The sequence below is a fragment of the Nelumbo nucifera genome, chromosome 1, assembly GCF_055504915.1.
Source record: "Nelumbo nucifera cultivar China Antique chromosome 1, China Antique-T2T, whole genome shotgun sequence".
NCBI lineage: Eukaryota > Viridiplantae > Streptophyta > Magnoliopsida > Proteales > Nelumbonaceae > Nelumbo > Nelumbo nucifera.
The window spans coordinates 65,255,554-65,273,348 of NC_142649.1; the positions used below are offsets into that span (position 1 = coordinate 65,255,554).

At 38.0% G+C, this 17,795-nt stretch overlaps 1 protein-coding gene across 1 annotated transcript; it reads right to left on the reverse strand.

Moving 5' to 3' along the window:
* Window positions 1-61: 61 nt before the first annotated feature.
* Window positions 62-17,467, reverse strand: HK2 (histidine kinase 2). The gene is made up of 15 exons (XM_010254416.3): window positions 17,043-17,467; window positions 16,494-16,902; window positions 15,613-15,891; window positions 13,535-14,020; window positions 12,771-13,043; window positions 8,640-8,809; window positions 8,194-8,406; window positions 7,920-8,106; window positions 5,022-5,073; window positions 4,683-4,912; window positions 4,492-4,590; window positions 3,499-4,163; window positions 2,631-3,122; window positions 1,129-1,537; window positions 62-479 (listed from the first exon to the last, which is right to left on the reverse strand). The coding sequence occupies exons 2-14, from the start codon at window positions 16,887-16,889 to the stop codon at window positions 1,288-1,290; spliced, it is 3,792 nt and encodes a 1,263-aa protein (XP_010252718.1). The 5' UTR covers window positions 16,890-16,902; window positions 17,043-17,467; the 3' UTR covers window positions 62-479; window positions 1,129-1,287.
* Between the last annotated feature and the right edge of the window lie 328 nt (window positions 17,468-17,795).

The following is a 17,795-nucleotide window of genomic DNA, read 5'->3' on the forward strand; positions in this document are numbered from 1 at the left end:
CGAAGTAATTTGACTTAGAACACCATCTTATATCATAAATGATATACCGAACAAATGAATATCTTCAAAAAATATGAACTGGCGAAGCTATTATTTGATGCCCAAAAAATATGTTACATTGTGATTGGCAAAGAAGCTTACAAGAATTTAACCCAGATCTTATTCATGACATATTACAAAGAGATCAGCAACAAAATCTTCAACGTTCTCCTTAAATACAGAGCCACTCAGGCAGGCAGATTAGAATGAGTATCAATTTTCCAACAAAAAGCATATTTGGGCCAGACTTGGGCACACCACCGAGCAAGTCACATTGGTCCTCTGTTTGTCTTCTTTGTTTTGTTTCTGTGCAGTTTATATGCCGTAATTATATACACTAGGAAATGGGCAGCCATCTATTGATCATTCTCCCCTTGCATACAGGCATCTCTTCTTCATAATCACAGAACCTGGGAGTTACGGTCACTAGAGCAGCATTCCTGTAAATGAATAATCAATCATCAAGACCAAGCTAAATACATCCCAATCTTCATAGCTTAAAGAAGAAAATCGAAACTTGGGAAAGTCTTGCACATTTTGGATGAATATCTAATCTTAGCATCCAATAGCAATCCAAATGTGTATTAAGAAAGTGCTGCTAACCATTTTTAGTGCAAGGAAAACCAATACTGAAAGAGGAAATATAAACATACACACGGGGACAGCAAGTAATTGAATCCAAATATACTATAACAATGAAAAGCGTCAATGAAACACACAATAGCAAATAACATGCTATTGATGAGAAAAAATGGGATTGTGTAAGACGTTGATTTAAGAAACAGGTTTTGTAATGTTATGTAGAGAAATGAAAAAAATAGCTCCATATATAAAAGAAACTTCAAATATTGTCTATAAATGAACACTGCAAAATACGTTAGAAAAAACACTCCAGAAACTGGGTTTATAAACTAGGATTCCTCTTCTCTTCACCTGAAAATGGCAGGGAAGGAATGTTGGTGCAAAAAAGAAAAACTAAACATTTTGCACTTTCGGAATGAAGACGAAAGATTTGGCAGAAAAGTTATCCCCATAAATGTCAGTTTCTACTTTCTAACTCAGATCAGCAAAAGTATAAGAGGACATTACCCTAACAGAGAGGACCACAAGAAAATGTCCAACTTAGGGCAGCACCTCATAGCTGAGAGGTATGTTGCTCAGCAAACACCCTGACTATATTTGCAGTTGTTCTGACATTTCAGTGCTGACCACCAATGGAAAAACTGCCATCATGTTAGTCCTGCTCTATCAACCAGATTCAAAGAACCGTGTCACTGCTGAGTAAAGCTGTTCTTCTTCAAATGGCTTTGAAACATAGCCATCCATCCCACATTTCATGCACTCTTCTTGTGTTGCTTGAATAACATCAGCCGTCATAGCTAGTATTGGTGTGTGCCAATGTTCCAGATTCCCAAACATCTCAATTGATGCATCCCCTGATTTAATCTGCTCATTGACCTTGTCCTCCATACAGCGAATTTGCCTTGTAGCTTCAAACCTGCACAAATTATGGGGGGTGCGGGGAGTAAGCAAGAATATACATACAAATTAAAAGAGATCAGACAGAAAGAACCCATGTATACATGACTCCCCAATTACCCCGCCAAGACTATTTGCCATGTTTATCCATCGTCCCACAAGTACACTGGGTTGGATAGTTGGGATAAACCAATCGGGCCAACTATTTGACATAGATATTTCAAGCTGAGCTTACCAAGAGAGAGGTTTCCCCTTTGTGTATGAATAATGTGCAATTTTGCATTGTTGGGATCCACTTAAATTAGATCACCAAAATATTCAAAAGAATAACTGGCCCTCTGATTCCAAAATGTTTGGACTAAGAGCATTAAAAATTGAGTTAGAGCTGAGCATTAGACATTGAGTTAGACTTAAGAGAAGTTAATGCCTTAGGCAATCCAACCCACCTTAACCCAATGTTTCACTTGTATATACTGGCATGTGTATGTGTTGTATATATGTATATGTGAGAGATGTGGAGAACGGTAGGAGTCATTGCTTGATGCAACAATGGCAAAACCTCAGGCTGACAAATGTGAGAATACAGGTTCAATCTGAGAGTGACCAATTCATGCTAAAATACCTGAGATCAGGTAAGTATCTAATCCATCCATCCCTAGACCCAAGATAAATGGGACCTGTATTGAGTAATGACCATTCTTATGGGAAGAGAGGGGTGTTATTGAGTATTTCTAACAACATTATCATTATGGTTGTGCATGTATCATGTATATATTTTGTTTCTAATCTTTGATTGGTAAAAGAAATTCTATTATCACAAGAAATTGTTCAATTGTCTCTCAATTGGTTAGTTCCTGGTTGGTTTCATGGTTAATTTGTGTAAAATAACAGAGACATGAGCCCAACCAAAATAAATAAAGAGGACTAAAGTTGGTGGGAATATGTTAAAACAAGTATACAATTCCTGCTGAACAACTCACATTTTGTCTCATCAGCATTTTTTTTCCTCTTTTGGGGCTGAGGGTTAAGTGGGTGGGTGTGTCTACCTAGCAGTACTCTATTCAGAAATCAGAACTTAAAAAAGGAATTGGAAAGTGATGGCAATTAATTACCCATCCATCTCTGGCATTTGGAGATCCATGAAGCAAGCATCAAACTTGTGCGGTGGTTGAAGCATCCCTAGAGCAGCCTTCCCACTCTCCACACATGTAACAACAGCTCCATACTTCTTAAGGGCAGCTTCTGCCACCCTGCGGTTAACAATATTGTCATCCACAACCAGTATCTGCTTTCCACTTAGTAGGCTCCAAAGAGAATCAACCTTCCCTCTATCCTGCTGCTTCCGGTGTCCTATTCCAAGGGTTTGTTGGAAACATGCGGTCATCATACTTAAACGTAGGGGCTTTATTATCACACCATCTACGCAAGTGGCAAATTTAAACTCATTAAGTGCAGTAGGACTAGTGGATGTAGCCAAGAATATCTTTGGGGCCTTGTGTCTCTTGCTTTGCTTTAGTTCTTTGAGCAAACAAAGGAGCGCAAAACCTGTCCCCTTACCCCAAGCGTCTTCATCAATAAGCACCATGTCTAAAAGGCTTGACCAACTGAGCACAAAACAGTTAACAATATTATCAGCTAAATCAGCCCAAGGCAAGATATATTAAAAGTTCTATACAACCAATGAAATCTGACAAGTACATCAATCATCTCTATTTTGAGATTGAAAACGCAATATAATGTAGACTGGTCAAATTTTCTAATCAAGTATTTTAATCTATTGTGATGTCAGAAAGACTATAACGGAATATTCTCTTATATAAATGGTTAAAGAGAATTTAAATCGAGCCCTCTCTCAGCTTAAAGTTGGCTTCAGGTTACTCTGCAGGTTAAGGTCCTGCATCTTGAACCGGTTCATTGAAAACTTGTTCCAAATTAAAGCTTTTCCTTCTAAATAAGTAAACTAAGACAAATAAAAATTACCTTCCATTGCAAGCATTTGATAAATAGGAACATGCAGATTCCAGACTAAGAGCAACATCCACATATATTCCAAGTCTCTGCAAATGATACCTTGTGACCTCAGCACGGATACTTCTTCCATCAACCACCAATGCTCTCAGTCCATGTAATTCTGAGATGGTTGATTCAACCCGATGGTGTTTTGTATCTACGGAGCTTGTCTGTCCCTTTGTCAAAGCCACAGTAAATGCAAATGTACTACCAGTCCCAGGTTCACTCACAAATCCAATTTCGCCATCCATCATATCCACCAAACGCTTGCTAATGCTCAAGCCTATACCTGTCCCACCATATGTTCGTGAGGTGGAACTGTCAGCCTGCATGAAAGGCATGAAAATGCGGCTCTGTGCCTCTTGTGGGATTCCCACACCTGTATCTTCTACTGTTATTAGTAATCTGGTTGTCTCACTTGCTTCTGTTGAATTAACGCCACGTAATGACTTAAAATTCTCCCAGCTCTTCCACCTGGCAACTACAGGAAATCCACTCAATGTATTATAAGATGTGTCTATAACATTTTGATCCAGCCCCAACTGTTGCTTCAGTACTTCATCCATAAATTCCGGTGGCTCTCTCAATTCTTCTGCTAGATGCACCGAGACAAATATATGCCCTTTCTCTGTGAACTGCAAATTAAATAGTTACTTAAATAGAGTGCTAAAAGTAGGCAGACAACAAAGCAATCAGATACAAGGATTGCATATGTAAGTAGGCAGACAACAAAGCAATCAGAAACAAGGATCGTATATGTAAGTAGGCAGACAACAAAGCAATCGGAAACAAGGAACGTATATGTAGGTGTGGGTGGCAAAACTGTTAGTGTCATCTGATTGGATTGATTTCTGGTGCAGGTCAATCATGCGGGAACTTTTACTTATGGTGCATCCTAGCATTTTCACATTTTATATAGACTATTCTTAACATTCACTAAAACAACAAAAAAATGCAACCAACCTTGATTGAGTTCCCAACCAGATTTGTAATTATCTGCCCAAGCCTTCTAGGGTCCCCGTTGACAACTTCAGGCACCCGATTAGAGATGTAAACAGCCAACTTCATTTGCCCAAAAAAATCAAGTTTATTTTAGAAAAGGCATCATCATGTGTATGAGAGAGAGAGAGAGAGAGAGAGAGAGAGAGAGAGACCTCAATGCCTTTGACATGTGACTTGTCAGAGAAAAGCGACATTACACTATCAAGGATTGGACGCAGATCAAATGGAACAGCTTCAAGCTCAAGCCTGCCTGATTCTATCTTAGCCTGGTCAAGGACCTCATTAATTAATGATATTAGATCTTTCCCGCTGGCATGAGCAGTCTGTGCATAGTCCAGCTGAGTTGCATCAAGCTCTGTGTCTATCAGCATCTGCAGCATGCCTGAAATACGAATACATGTCCCTAATTGTTACTTTTATCCATGTTTAAATCAACTCAAAGACAGCTGAGCACTGCATTATAAATTTATATCTTGAAATCCTTTACACACCTAAAACACCAACCATTGGAGTCCTTATCTCGTGAGAAACCGTTGCCAGGAACTACAATACAAAGACACTGTTTAGATCAGCAGGATATTGACAGAAAACAACAAATCAGTGATTCTTCATCAGCAATGATCAGAAATGAATTTGTTAATGATGGAAATGAAACACCTGCTAATAAAGAAAAGTAAAAGTAGGGAACATAAACAGCTGGAATAAAGATGCTCTAAGATCTACTGTTCAGCCCCTGGGCCTGGTGCCCCTCAAAACAACATTTGATCTCTCAAATCCTCCTCTAGCATGGTAATCAGATATTAGCTAATCTATAAACCAACCTGAACAAAGCTACCATAAGAAATTAATGCCCTTGCCTCCTAAAGTAAGAATCTAAGAGTACATGGACCAGCATCTGAAAACATCCAATCTATAACTTCACTTTTTTGGGCCAAGCTGTAACTTTAGTGTGTTTTCTTTCTTTTCTCTTTCTTTTTTCCTTTTCTTGAGGTTCTTTGTTGCTCTTGGAAGATAAGTGTGTTTGTCTTCCTTTTGTAAATCTTCTATTGATGAATTAATGAAAGTGTTATTGATAAAAAAAAAAAAAAGTCTCCTTTGATTATCAGTCCAGTCCAACCAGAAGAGTGGACTAGCTTTACGCCTTGTAAGAGAGCTAACAGCTCTGCACATTACCTTCATCAACGGGGCCTGAGAAAATTGGTGATATGTTCCCATTATAATTTCTAAAAGCTACCCCCCTCCTGCTTTATCAAGGAAAAAAGAAAAAAAAAAGGCAAATAGCACAACCATCAAAAAACTAATCCTGAATAAAATATATTCTTTGTTTTGCATGACCTGCTACCGCCTGCCACGCCCCAGTTAGAATCTGTTGATATGCCCTAAAATGCCTAAAGCATGAGGTTAGGTATGAGGTTAGGCATTTTAAATGCCTAAAGCATGAAGCATGAGCCTCACTGAAAAACCCCTAGTAATAATTATATAAGCAGTGCTAGCATTATGGTCCAATAGAAGTATGGTGCTCCTAATTTGTTTATTAAACAAGTCCTGTGCTTTTTCCCTTATTTATTTATTAAATAAAATCAACTTAAATTTAAGAGCAAGTACAGGCAATTTGGGGTTTTCAATTTTCATATTTGTCTCAAATCCATTTGACATGCTTATGAGGCTTATAGGGAAGCAATTAAAGAATCCCTAGGGAAATACATCACTTTTCTAATTCGTACCACCTAGATGAAATGTCAATTTTAGAATTTTTGGTTGATAGGATATTGGTGTTGTTTAATTTTTCCAGAAATTTACTGTTATTTTGAAATTGCTATTTATGGTAGCTTTAGGACTTGCTATTTATACAAAATTCAAGATTTACTATTTTTAATAATTCCTGGTATCTTTAAAGTCAATTTTAGTAGGATTAGGAAAGTGTTATGAGAGTTGTTTTAGGAGTATCTAATTTAAGTGTCCTTATGGGTTACCTATGGATTTATCATCATCATCATTGGTTGGGTACATAAATCCTGTTTCACTGTTCCATTCGGTTTAGTGCTATATCCAACTTAAAAAGAGTTGATTTGAGGAAATAAAGTCTTGTTTACTGAATTTTGATTGTTGCCAGGAATTTTCTCTCTTCTTTTTCCTCTCTCTTACCCATTTCTTCATCTAAGTGATCCATCTCTTTGCCACTTACCCTACAACAAGTGTTTTTTTTTTCTTTCTAATATCTTGCTCATTTTTTGGTGGACAATAAGCTGTCTACTTGCTTTTTCATCTCTGCTCTTCATCCTTGATCATTTAAAGCTCTTCCTTAACCCCCACAAAGCCCAGCACCAGATCTGAAATTTGTGGCACCCTACTTCAGTTGTGAGAAAGGCCATGCACCATGAAAGGAGAACTATTATGGACTGAAATAAAAAGAACTCAATAATCTTCATGGGAAAAAAGAAGACACCAATACACTCATGGATCTAGTAACCACTAAAGCTGCCAATTGGGTCTTGACAGGGAGAATTTCAAAGTGTCTCTATAGATTCCATTATTTGGGGGGGGTAAACAATACCTGTTTTTGGCCCAGACCCAGTTCTGAACATATAAGAATTACATGGGGTAAACGGTTCAGGACCCTCTATTATGGGAGGTTCTCCCAGAGGAGAATTGAGTGAGGTAATGAGCATCCTTTTCTGGGCTAAGAGATAAGGGAACTCATTAGAGCAAAAGTTTTATCTCTACTACAAGGACAAGGATTAAGGATTGGTTTCTCTTTGCAACCAAAGAGACAGCAAGTGGAGGAGATTGCCAGGTTTTAACTAGGTCAAGACTTACCAAGTCTTGACACACTTCATAAAGGAAGCTAGAACATTACCTTGCAGGATGAACAAATTGTTCAGGCAGATTCCTAGATCAGCAATGTTTTAGCAGACAAGTTTACCTGAGAAGGGGTCGAAGTTGCAAGTGGATAACTTGTTGATCTCAGTGCATCATTTCATTGGGCCAGTTGGTCTCCTATATTCCAAGCATGTCGTTGATGTAGGAGCCTATTTATCTTTTATTTCTGCTATTAATAAATTCCTTTTTATAGTTGTTATTGATTTAAAGAAAGGCATGCACCTCACTGAAGAAGAACACCTCACTTATACCCTAAACACCTTACTTATACCTAGTGTTTCAGACTGTTGGCTTCATGTGATTCAGTCATGCCTCACATGAAGGCACATTTCAAGGTTCATGCCTCAAATACCTTTTTCCTTTTCAGGACATGAAGCAAAATTATGCAGGGATAGGGGGATGAGACTAATATTTGAGAGCTCTAAGCCAAAATCTGATAACTAAAAATTTTAAACCCACTATTTCGATTCATTGCCCAATTTTGAAGGCCTTGTAGAAATAAAAGTCACCTGGGATTTTGCCACATCAGCAGCTTCAGCTCGAACTTTGAGCTCCATCATCTCACGATAGTCATCCTCCACCTTCTCTATTCGGTTTATTGCTGCATGAAATATATGACCCACAAGCAATGTGATCACCAGGGCTCCTACTGATGATGTTATTGCCGTCCAAGGTGGAGGCGGTTTCTGTTTAAATCTGCAATGGAAACAACTTAGACTACAGCAGTTTTTTTTTTTCATACAAAATCATCATATGTAAAGTCCATGAGCCACAACAGCTAACCTGCAATGCATTTTGTGCTTCCGAAATGGATCCCCGAAATCTAGGTTGCTAACATGAAACAAGCCTGTCTCAGTGACATTAGGACCATACATGTTGATGGGTGCTGAAGTATTAGTTGTATCATACACATTAACTTCAATGGTTTGTTTACTGGCAAGCTGGTGAAGAAGCTTTTCCACCAAGGATTGAATATCATAAGATGCACCCAAATACCTGTTCAAGAAGTAAAACCCTAGTCTGTAACTCAAAGGCTTGATCCAAGTCATTCTATCTATGAAACATTCTGTAATAATGGATTGGAATGCACTAATACTTTAACAGTAGATATGGCGTTGAATAGAAAAGATTGGTGAAACAGGATTTATGTAGCCAACACCATATAGTTGGGATAAGGCATGGATGATGATGATGATGAATAATGGATTGAAATACATCAAACAACTTACCCCTCAGTTGCTTCAATATGTTGCTGAGGTGTAGCATTGGATGGGAGTTCAGTTTTATACACAGCAAATGTGAGCACCACGCCAAGGTTATTGGATTTCAATAGCTTGAAGGGAGATGTCAGGACTCCTTTTCCAGATGCTCTTGCTCGCAGTATGTTTTCACGGTCTTCCTACACATCAGTCAAATTTGTAACTGGGCATCTTGATCCTAGAATAGATAGCATGCCCCTCCCTCTAAAGAACTTCCAACATATTAATTAATAGAAATATGACAAGCCAAATTCTATAAAACATAAGTGTGTATACTTGAATGTAAGTACGGGCATCATAGCATTGTGCTGCACTTTAATGCACATATAGGTCCCATTTTAATTCTACACAACGTCTTGAGAAGAACATCCATCATTTCCATTGGTATAGAGTTTAACTATAGGCATTTCAGCACAATTGCATGGGCACATGCATGTAGCAGGAGATATCTGAGAATAGATCTCATGCTACGGAAAGATTACAAGTAGTGAACATAGATATTGCATAAAACAAATCTCCATGCTAGGACTTTATGGACCACAAATCAAAGAACTCATTACACACTGAGAGGTGGAGACCACAACCAGGAGTGGAGCACCTCAAGATTTCCAACATCTTTTTTCTTGTTTTTGAAAGGTGAAGTTTTTTTTTTCTTTTTTTGAAATGGTAGTGTATTGTATTGATAAATCATGTAATGGGAATGAACAAAAGGATAATTTCTGTATGATTTCACCAAGTAAACAAAATGTCCTGATTAAAAAATCTGCTAGAAGGTATTCCCCTAAATAGCCTGTGAATTGAAAAGCAAAAAGCACAAGGTGCTTTGATTCTGTTTCGTGGCACCTCCATAGAGTTTGCTTTGTTCTCAAGAATACATCCATTTCTTTCTAACCAAAGGCACCAAAAGTAGCCAATGGCATTATCCCAACTATCACTTTGCCTTTCTCACTAAGGCCTTTCAGCTGCCAGGCAAGACAGACCTGCACAATTGTGTCCATGAAGCAAACATTCCAACTGAAAACTCCCAATACCAATGCCCAGATGTCCCTGGTATAACAGCAATACAAGAAAATATGGTTTGCCATTTCAGCTTCAAAAGAGCAAAGGATGCATGTAGTTTCCAGCACCATACCCCTAATCATTGGACTGTCTAGTGTCCACTATTATACATTTCTCCAAAGCTGCAGTCCAGCCAAAGAAAGCTACTTTCAGAAGTTCATGAGGTGATTAATAAGATGGTTGGTGACAAAAGCACTGGGCTCTGATGGCTTTACAAAGTCATAAAAAATTATGGCGCATGATTAAATACCTGATTAAAGTGTTTGAGGAATTCCATGCTAATGGGGCTTGGTCAATAAGCCTTTATTCTACTTTTGTTAATTTGATCCAAACAAGGATGTGTTGGAACTAAAAGATTATAAGCCCATCAGCCTCATTGGAAGCATCTACAAAATCTTGTCCAAGGTGATGGAAAAAACTAGGAAAGTTGCGAATTTTATAATCTCAGAGTTTCAAGTGGAATTTGAGGAAGGCAGACAAATCCTTCATGGGCTACTGGTGGTAAATGAACTAAACGATTCAAGGATGAGCTGGTCAGCTGGATGACTGGTTTAATATGTTACCTCACCTTCATTTTCTGTCATTATGAATGGAGAGTCAGTCATATGGAAGGTTTTTTTTTTAGCTCTAGAGAAGTTGGATTAAAACGTACATAAACTCACCTTCATTCTCTGTCATAAATGGAGAGTCTGATGGAAGATATTTTAGCTCCAGAGGTAAAAGGCAAGAGGCCCCACTATTACCCTTTGTATTTATATGAATTATGGAGGCTCTTAGTAGAATGGTAGCTCAATCTGTTGAAGGAGGCATCCTAGAAGGTTTAAAGTGAGAGAGGAACATGGGGATGCTGCTATTCTTTAGTTTGCATATAACGCCCTCTTTTGTTGCAATGCATCTTCTCCTCAAGTGGAGTATCTTAGAGGAATACTGAGATAGTTTGAGGTGGTGATGGGATTATACATCAATCTAAATAAAAGTGAGATGATGGCAGTGAGAAAAATTAGGGTTAACGAACTGATGGTGGAGTAAGTAGGCTGAAAGGTGAGCAAACTACCAACAAAGCATTTTGAATTACCTTTGGGGTGAGGTGCATCTCCAAAACTGTTTGGGACCAAATCTTGGACCAGTGTGATAAAAGACTGGCATAATGGAAGACAAACCATCTTTCTGAAGGAGGTAAACTCACACTTATCAAAGTGTATTACACTTTTCCAACCTATTATGAATCTCTTTTTCCAATTCCTTCAAGTGTAGCTGGGTTACTTGTAAAGAGAATTGAGAGATTTCTTATAGAAAAGTTGGAAGCAAGAATTAAAGATACATCTAGCGAATTGGCATGTCAATGAAGGATGGATGCTAGGGTATAAGGAAGATGAAGGCAGTGAACATAGCCCTCCTAGGCAAGTGGTTCTAGAGGTTTGGGATATTCCGAGAAGTTTGGATAGGCTATTTGAGTCATCTACCTTTAGGTGGCCAAGAAAAGGGGGGAGGATGCTGTGGAGATGTACAAGGGCTGTTGTACTATGGATGATTTGGGAAGAAAGAAATCTAAGAATATTCAAAGAGAAGGAAAGAAGTGTAGAGTTTGTGTTTGACTGCATGCTGGTGAAAGTAGTGCGTTGCATAAAAACAGAGAATTTGTTCTCTGAATTTACTGTTGATGACTTGCTCAAAAACTGGAGGGTGATTGCAGGTTCCTCTTCTTCCAAGAAAAAACTTGTGCAACAGTGGGATCCACCAATACCTGATTTCCTTAAGCTGAACGTCAACGGTAACAATGTTGGTAATCCAGGCCCTTCTAGAATAGGAGTGATAAGAAATGATAAGGGAGAAATTTTGGGGTTGTTCTCAGGACCAATGGGGGAAGGGAATTCCACAAGAGCAGAGTTGGAGGCAGTTTCGAATGGCTTACAAAAAGCAATGACTTGGGCATTCAGAAATTGATAACCAAAGGGGACTCTGAAGTGATCCTAAGCTGGTTGAAAAGAGAGGAAAAGGGTCCTTGGTGGTTCAGAAATGATATCAAAAAATTCAGAAGACTGTCAAAAGATACGCAAATATCAATCCAATTAGGGATGGAAATTTTCCCTATCCCCGACGGGGACCCGACTTCCCTAACCCGATGGGGTATATATATATATATTAAATGTTATTTATATTAAATATATATTTTTATATTATATATATATATATCAAAACATATTTAAAACATTATTTATAATTTAAAATTTTTATTTATTTATCAAAAAAAATATTATCTAAAAACGTTTCGGGGATTCGGGTCCCCACAGGGAACCCATCCCCATTGGGGATCAGGGATGGGGATGGGGAATATGATCCCCGCCCCAAACCCACCCCGTCGCTATTCCTAAATCCAATGGATTCCAAGGTCAGTAAACAATTTAGCAGATCAATTAGCAAAACAAGGGGTTAGAAGAGAACAGACTTCTTGGGCACGGTTGTAATTTTAAATAGGAAAACTCTAGGGTTGTGTACTGTTTTTCTTGATGTTGTTACAAGGGTAGCTGAGGCTGCTCTCCATTGTATTTTTTTTCTATATCAATAAAAGCTCTCTGTTTTACTGATAAAAAAAAAAGTGGTTCTAGAGGTTTAACGAACAAAATGGCAGCTTATGGAAGCAGTTGATTCTTGATTGCAACAATGTATGGAAGAAGAAATCTGGGATGGAATCCTTGGCGAGGTGAATTCCACATCTGACTAACTCAACTTTTTAGTCTATGAAATGTATTAGGCCTCACCTAGCAATTCGCAGCAACAACTCTCTTATCTATTGTTGGGGCTATATCTTTTTACTTTTCCCTTTTCTGAAAGATACTTGTTTATTGCTATTAACAAGAAAAAGATGAGTACACAAGAGGAAAGACAATGCTATAATCCACTTACTGTATCCTCCATCTCTACCTTTGTATTTACTCGTTGATATACTATCAGTGATTCTACAACCCGAAAGAATTAGAAAGAAATAAGGAAAAGGAAAAAATAAACTAAACAAATAAACACCACAAGGCAAACAAACCACACCTTTCCAGACATCATGTCAATAGAGATGATATGGGAAAGAGATTCTTGGGAGAATATAACAGGAGCATATTCATCTTGAATGGGAGCAGGGTCTAGATTCTCAAGAATATAATCTTCAACGAGGGCCTGGTCTTCCTCCATTTTCTTTATTGTCCAACCATGCTGCTTCTCAAATTGCTCCCTCTCAGAATGCAACACTTTCAAAGCATAGGCAACACCACTAGTAAGCGGCCTTTCAAAAGATGTTCTCTCTGCGTATTCTGCAAATGTTTTCTAGGAAGGAAAGAAACATCAAGTCAGCATCACCACAACATGCCCAAACATGTTTCATGTACAAACTTACCAGCATGCTTTTGATGGCCCTGCCAACAAGATCAACTAGAACTAAAATTTGACTAAAATGGATAAACATAAATCTGACAATCTGGACTTCATTGTAATTCCTTCCTATGTTTTATTTTAACAGTCTGAAAGAATGTAATAAATTGGACAGTAAGGATCGTAATTCTCCAGTCAACTTTTGGCCTTGATAGTATCATAAGTAGAACCAAAATATCAGCCCTACCCAGCAAATATGACATGCACATTGCAGAGTAGGAAAGATGAAGTTTCGATCCTGACATCAGTATTTCCAAATTACATGGACAGATTAAGGCAATATATCATCAGATACTACCAAAATGTCAATCCTGAATTTCCTTTTAACAAATTTGAGATTACCAAAAGAAAAACAAGATGGACATCAAGTTTTAAAGAAATTGTACTTGATCAATAGCAGAAGGTTGCTTCCCATGATGAAATGTTGAGATGAGGATTGCCAAGGCATGGACATGATTCATGCTCACATTGAACTGGTCCTGCAACATACGAGCACGCTCATCACACATGTTGGCAAGCATCTCTTCCCTCCTCAGATTGATATTCTTGTTCAGGTACCAAAATAACCAGACAGACCCAGCAATCCCAGCCAAGACCAAAATAACTAGGAGCTTCCTCCTCCACATCCCGGCATATTTAGAAGAGCCATGGGAGTGATGTTGCTGCTTCTGTCGCTGATGTAACTGAACATGCGGCTGCTGCTGCTGAACCTCCTGCTTTATATTGCTCCACAGTTGCCCACAAAAACTGGAAATCTTCCAGCCCACAAATATCCCAACAAGGACCAACCAACATATCTTCAACAAACAACTGGACTGGCTCACACATTTCTCTTGTTTGTAGTTCCCAAATACCTCTGTCTGTGAGATGCTCTGTCAATGTCAAAACAACCAAAAGCATAAATTTTCTACCTTCGATATGCCTGCTGGAGCCACTGAATGCTCATTGTTCCAAAGTTCTTTATCCTCTGTTTTGTTTTTCTTAACTATGGGGGGGTTCACTTTTGCTATCAAAGACAAAATAGCCAATTTCTGAAGTCTATTAAGAATGAGCATATATATATAAGTTGTGTATGACAGCCTAGTAATTTTATATCTTTCTTTAATTACCTAAGGCTAAAAACCAATGTTTTTAAAGTCAGGCATACAGAATCATCAGACCCCTATGCAATTCTGCTTGAGTAAATAATTGAATTACACCGTAAACCAGACAGAAGTGGCAAACTGATCAATTTGCTTAATAGAGCTCAGGTTACCAATGGTTGGTTCTCAAAATAGTACATATCTTTCTTATAGTAAATAAAGTTATAGCGAAAGAAAGAGAACCAAGCAGCAAAATTCTTATAATAATGCTGAAAACAGCATTACTCAATAATGTTGAAGTTTGATTGATGTATAATCAAATACTCTGATCCTATATGCCACAGGCACATGTTATCTAACCTTCCAAGTCTACAAAATAAATATCATCATCTGTCATCGAGAGAAACCGAGGAAGTCACTGCTATATAAGAATTTATGAACTACATCAGCATTGGAGCATAGAAAATGAGGGTGGAAATCAGAGGTATAAATGGATAAATCAAATCATGGATGACATGATATTAATAATTTTTTGGAATGAAACTGTAACTAAATTGACTTGCAGAAGAGTTGCACGTGAAGGGGATGAAGGCCATTAAGATTAATTCATAGGCAAATGATTCTGACTCCTTGGAAAGATAGCATGAAGATTAGGGTGGTAACCATTTAACCTAGATATGGAACCAACATCCAGGTGTAATATAGCTTTGGAGTTTGAACATAAAAGGCATAAAAAATTCCTAATAGCTTAATATTCATATTCTGTATAGGAAGGCACACAGCAAAGATGTCCTTCTATGTGATTTTTATGAGGTTGCAAGTTCTAAGAAACCAAATAATTTAACTCACGGTTTAGAACAAATCAAAATGAAGGAGCAGAAGACAAGAATATTGTATGATGAATAATAGTGACCATTGTTATCTTCAGGTAATAATATCTATGATAGTGCTTAAGAAATTTAAGATCAACCACAATGCATTTTTTGCAACCTTACTTGGAAAGTGTTTTTCTTTTATTTGACTATAACACATTAATGCATTTCATTCTTAGGTTAGTCACACTTATTGTACATCATGTCAGCACAATCTGTAAATGGACATTGTCCCTTGTACAACCAATACAATTATATACGATCCTTTTGTCCAGAATATCCTAAAATTGGATAAAAGTGGAAAAAGACAACAATTATAAGGATTGGAATCAGTCACCAAATAACAAATACCATTTTTAGAACATAAATATAGCACATTACTAGCATTTTCATGCTAGACAATGTCTCCTCCCAGGTAAGAGAAACAATTGACATAAAATAAGCTTTAACTAACTTTTGGAGATTGGAAAGATAAAAAAAAGGCATGGATGTCAGTTACATGGAATTTACCTTTCCAAAGACTAGATCATCAGGTGAAGCAGAGCACATGATATCTTGAGATAAAACAACTGGTACAAGTTTGTCACCCAAAGATGTCAAGCTAAATTTTGTGGGAGTGTATTCATGTTGATCATGGTATTGGTATTTCACTTCAATGCCATCCAACATCCATCCATTCTGCTTTTGAAACCTCTCCGTCTCTGAACAAAGTTCTTTCTGCAGACAAGCAAAATTATTGCTTGCTGGCTCTTCAAATCCTGGTTCTCCCATACATTTGGAAGGTGATATCTGTGAAAGAAAACATTAATTGCAGTCAGCACGGAAAGTAAACATTGAAGGTTAATTGTTCCCAATATAATCCACATCGGTTTTCCAATGACTTGTTTTATTATTGTTTGCTAATGTTGTTAGTTTTTCCTTTCTCATATCATTCTATCAGTATGAGGCATCGTCAAAATGAGGGAAAGTAGACTGAGATGATTTGGGTATGCGAGGGAAAGATCACCAAATGCATCAGTAAGAAGGTCTGATAGGGCGTAAGTAGGGGAAGGCCAAAAGGACGTGGTTTGAGGTAGTCGGGAAAGACCTGAGGACTCATAATTACACAGGATATGGCCCCTGATAAACTGAGATGTTGAAACAGGATTGGTGTAGCTAACAACAAATAAAAAGGCTCTGTTGAGTTAGAGTGTAGATTAAGTTCAGTAAACAGAGACTAGCCACCGACTCTATAACACTGTCCATCATTTGTGATCACTTACAATCGTTCAAATCAGAACAAGAAAAAGAATGAAGTAGCTATCAATTGATAGCCACGATTTCCATCTAAACATGAAAACAGTATTACAACCCAGATCACAAATAACAAAAAGGAGCTTAAAAGACAGTACCTCTTCTGATTTTGAAGACAAAGAAGCTAAAGCATGAAGATGATTTCTACTGACATTAAATCTCTCTTGCAAGATTTGGGCTTTCTCCTGCCACATGTCAGAAATCTTGGCGTTCCTCTTTGAGACGCTATCATGTTTCATATCATAGAAAAACCATATAGATCCTAAAATACCCCCTAAAGCCCAGAGAAGGAGAAGCTTCCTCCTCCACCTCCAACCGCCATTAGAACATAGCAGTCGCCCCTTCACTTTCCTTGGCTTTATATTAACCGAAAGCCTGCAATTAAAGCCAGAGAACTTGCAATTCAAAGCCATTCTAACTAAAACCCAGCGACATATCTTCAAGAAGATCCTCGGAAGCTTGAGAAAAACACCAGCGATGGCCGAGAAACTCATTAAGATCGCCCCACTACGAAACCCAGATAGAAATTCAATAGTGAAATTGCATATAGCCCAGCTGATATTTCAGCAACACGGAAAGGAATTATTCATCGAAAAGTAGAACAGTTAAATTTCACTTGCCGTTGTCTCGTTTTCTATTTTTCTTACTTTTTATTCCTCAGTATGTCTGGCAATCAAGTCCACAAACAGCACCAACTTTCAGATCATACAAGAAATGAAGTTGAGATAAATCTTGGCAGGGGCGAAACTGGAGAAGACCCACTTGGTACCACGCAATCTGGACTGAAATATTGATGGGAAGAAGAAGAGATTGTTTCTCTAATGGTCTCTACTTTATTTTTTTCTGCTTCTTTCGCTCCTCCTACCACCCGAAAAAACTCATCAAAGACCAGACTTTTTTTTATAAAAAAAAGACCCACTTGTGAACTGCATCAACAAAAGATATTGGACGAAACCCAGTTGGTTTCTCTGCAAACCCAACTGGAATCAATGATCAGAGCGAGATAAAAGAGAGGTTTTGACCCCTCTCTCTCTCCGTTTGGTGTCGAGCATTTGTTTTTGAGGGTGGCTGCATCATTATCTCATCATCTGGTGGGGAAGGTTATAGGAAAAGAAAACAAAAACGAGGAACGAAAGCTAGAATTTTTTTAAAAAACAAAAATCCCGATTCTTTCATTTTTTTTATTATTTTTCTCATCTTTTCTTCCCTCTTCGTCTTTTGCTTTTGAGGACATGAAAGAGACTGCACCATTCGCGTTTAAAGATGGTTATTTGTTTTCTGTCTGCTGTGCAGAAATACGGAGAGAGAGAGAGAGGGTGAGAGGGGGTAAAAGAAGAGGTATCGTGAAGGGGCAGTATTCAGTTCAGCAGTCAGTGAATAAAAAGGGACACAGCTGCATC

Bases quoted from the DNA above. Each gene is read 5' to 3' on its own strand.
- HK2 (XM_010254416.3), bottom strand. From the start codon at position 16,889: ATGAGTTTCTCGGCCATCGCTGGTGTTTTTCTCAAGCTTCCGAGGATC. The intron at 8,407-8,639 runs GTAAGTTGTTTG...CTTCTTGAACAG, and splicing joins CATATTGAAGCAACTGAGGG to GTATTTGGGTGCATCTTATG. The intron at 4,164-4,491 runs GTTGGTTGCATT...TTTAATTTGCAG, and splicing joins TGGTTGGGAACTCAATCAAG to TTCACAGAGAAAGGGCATAT.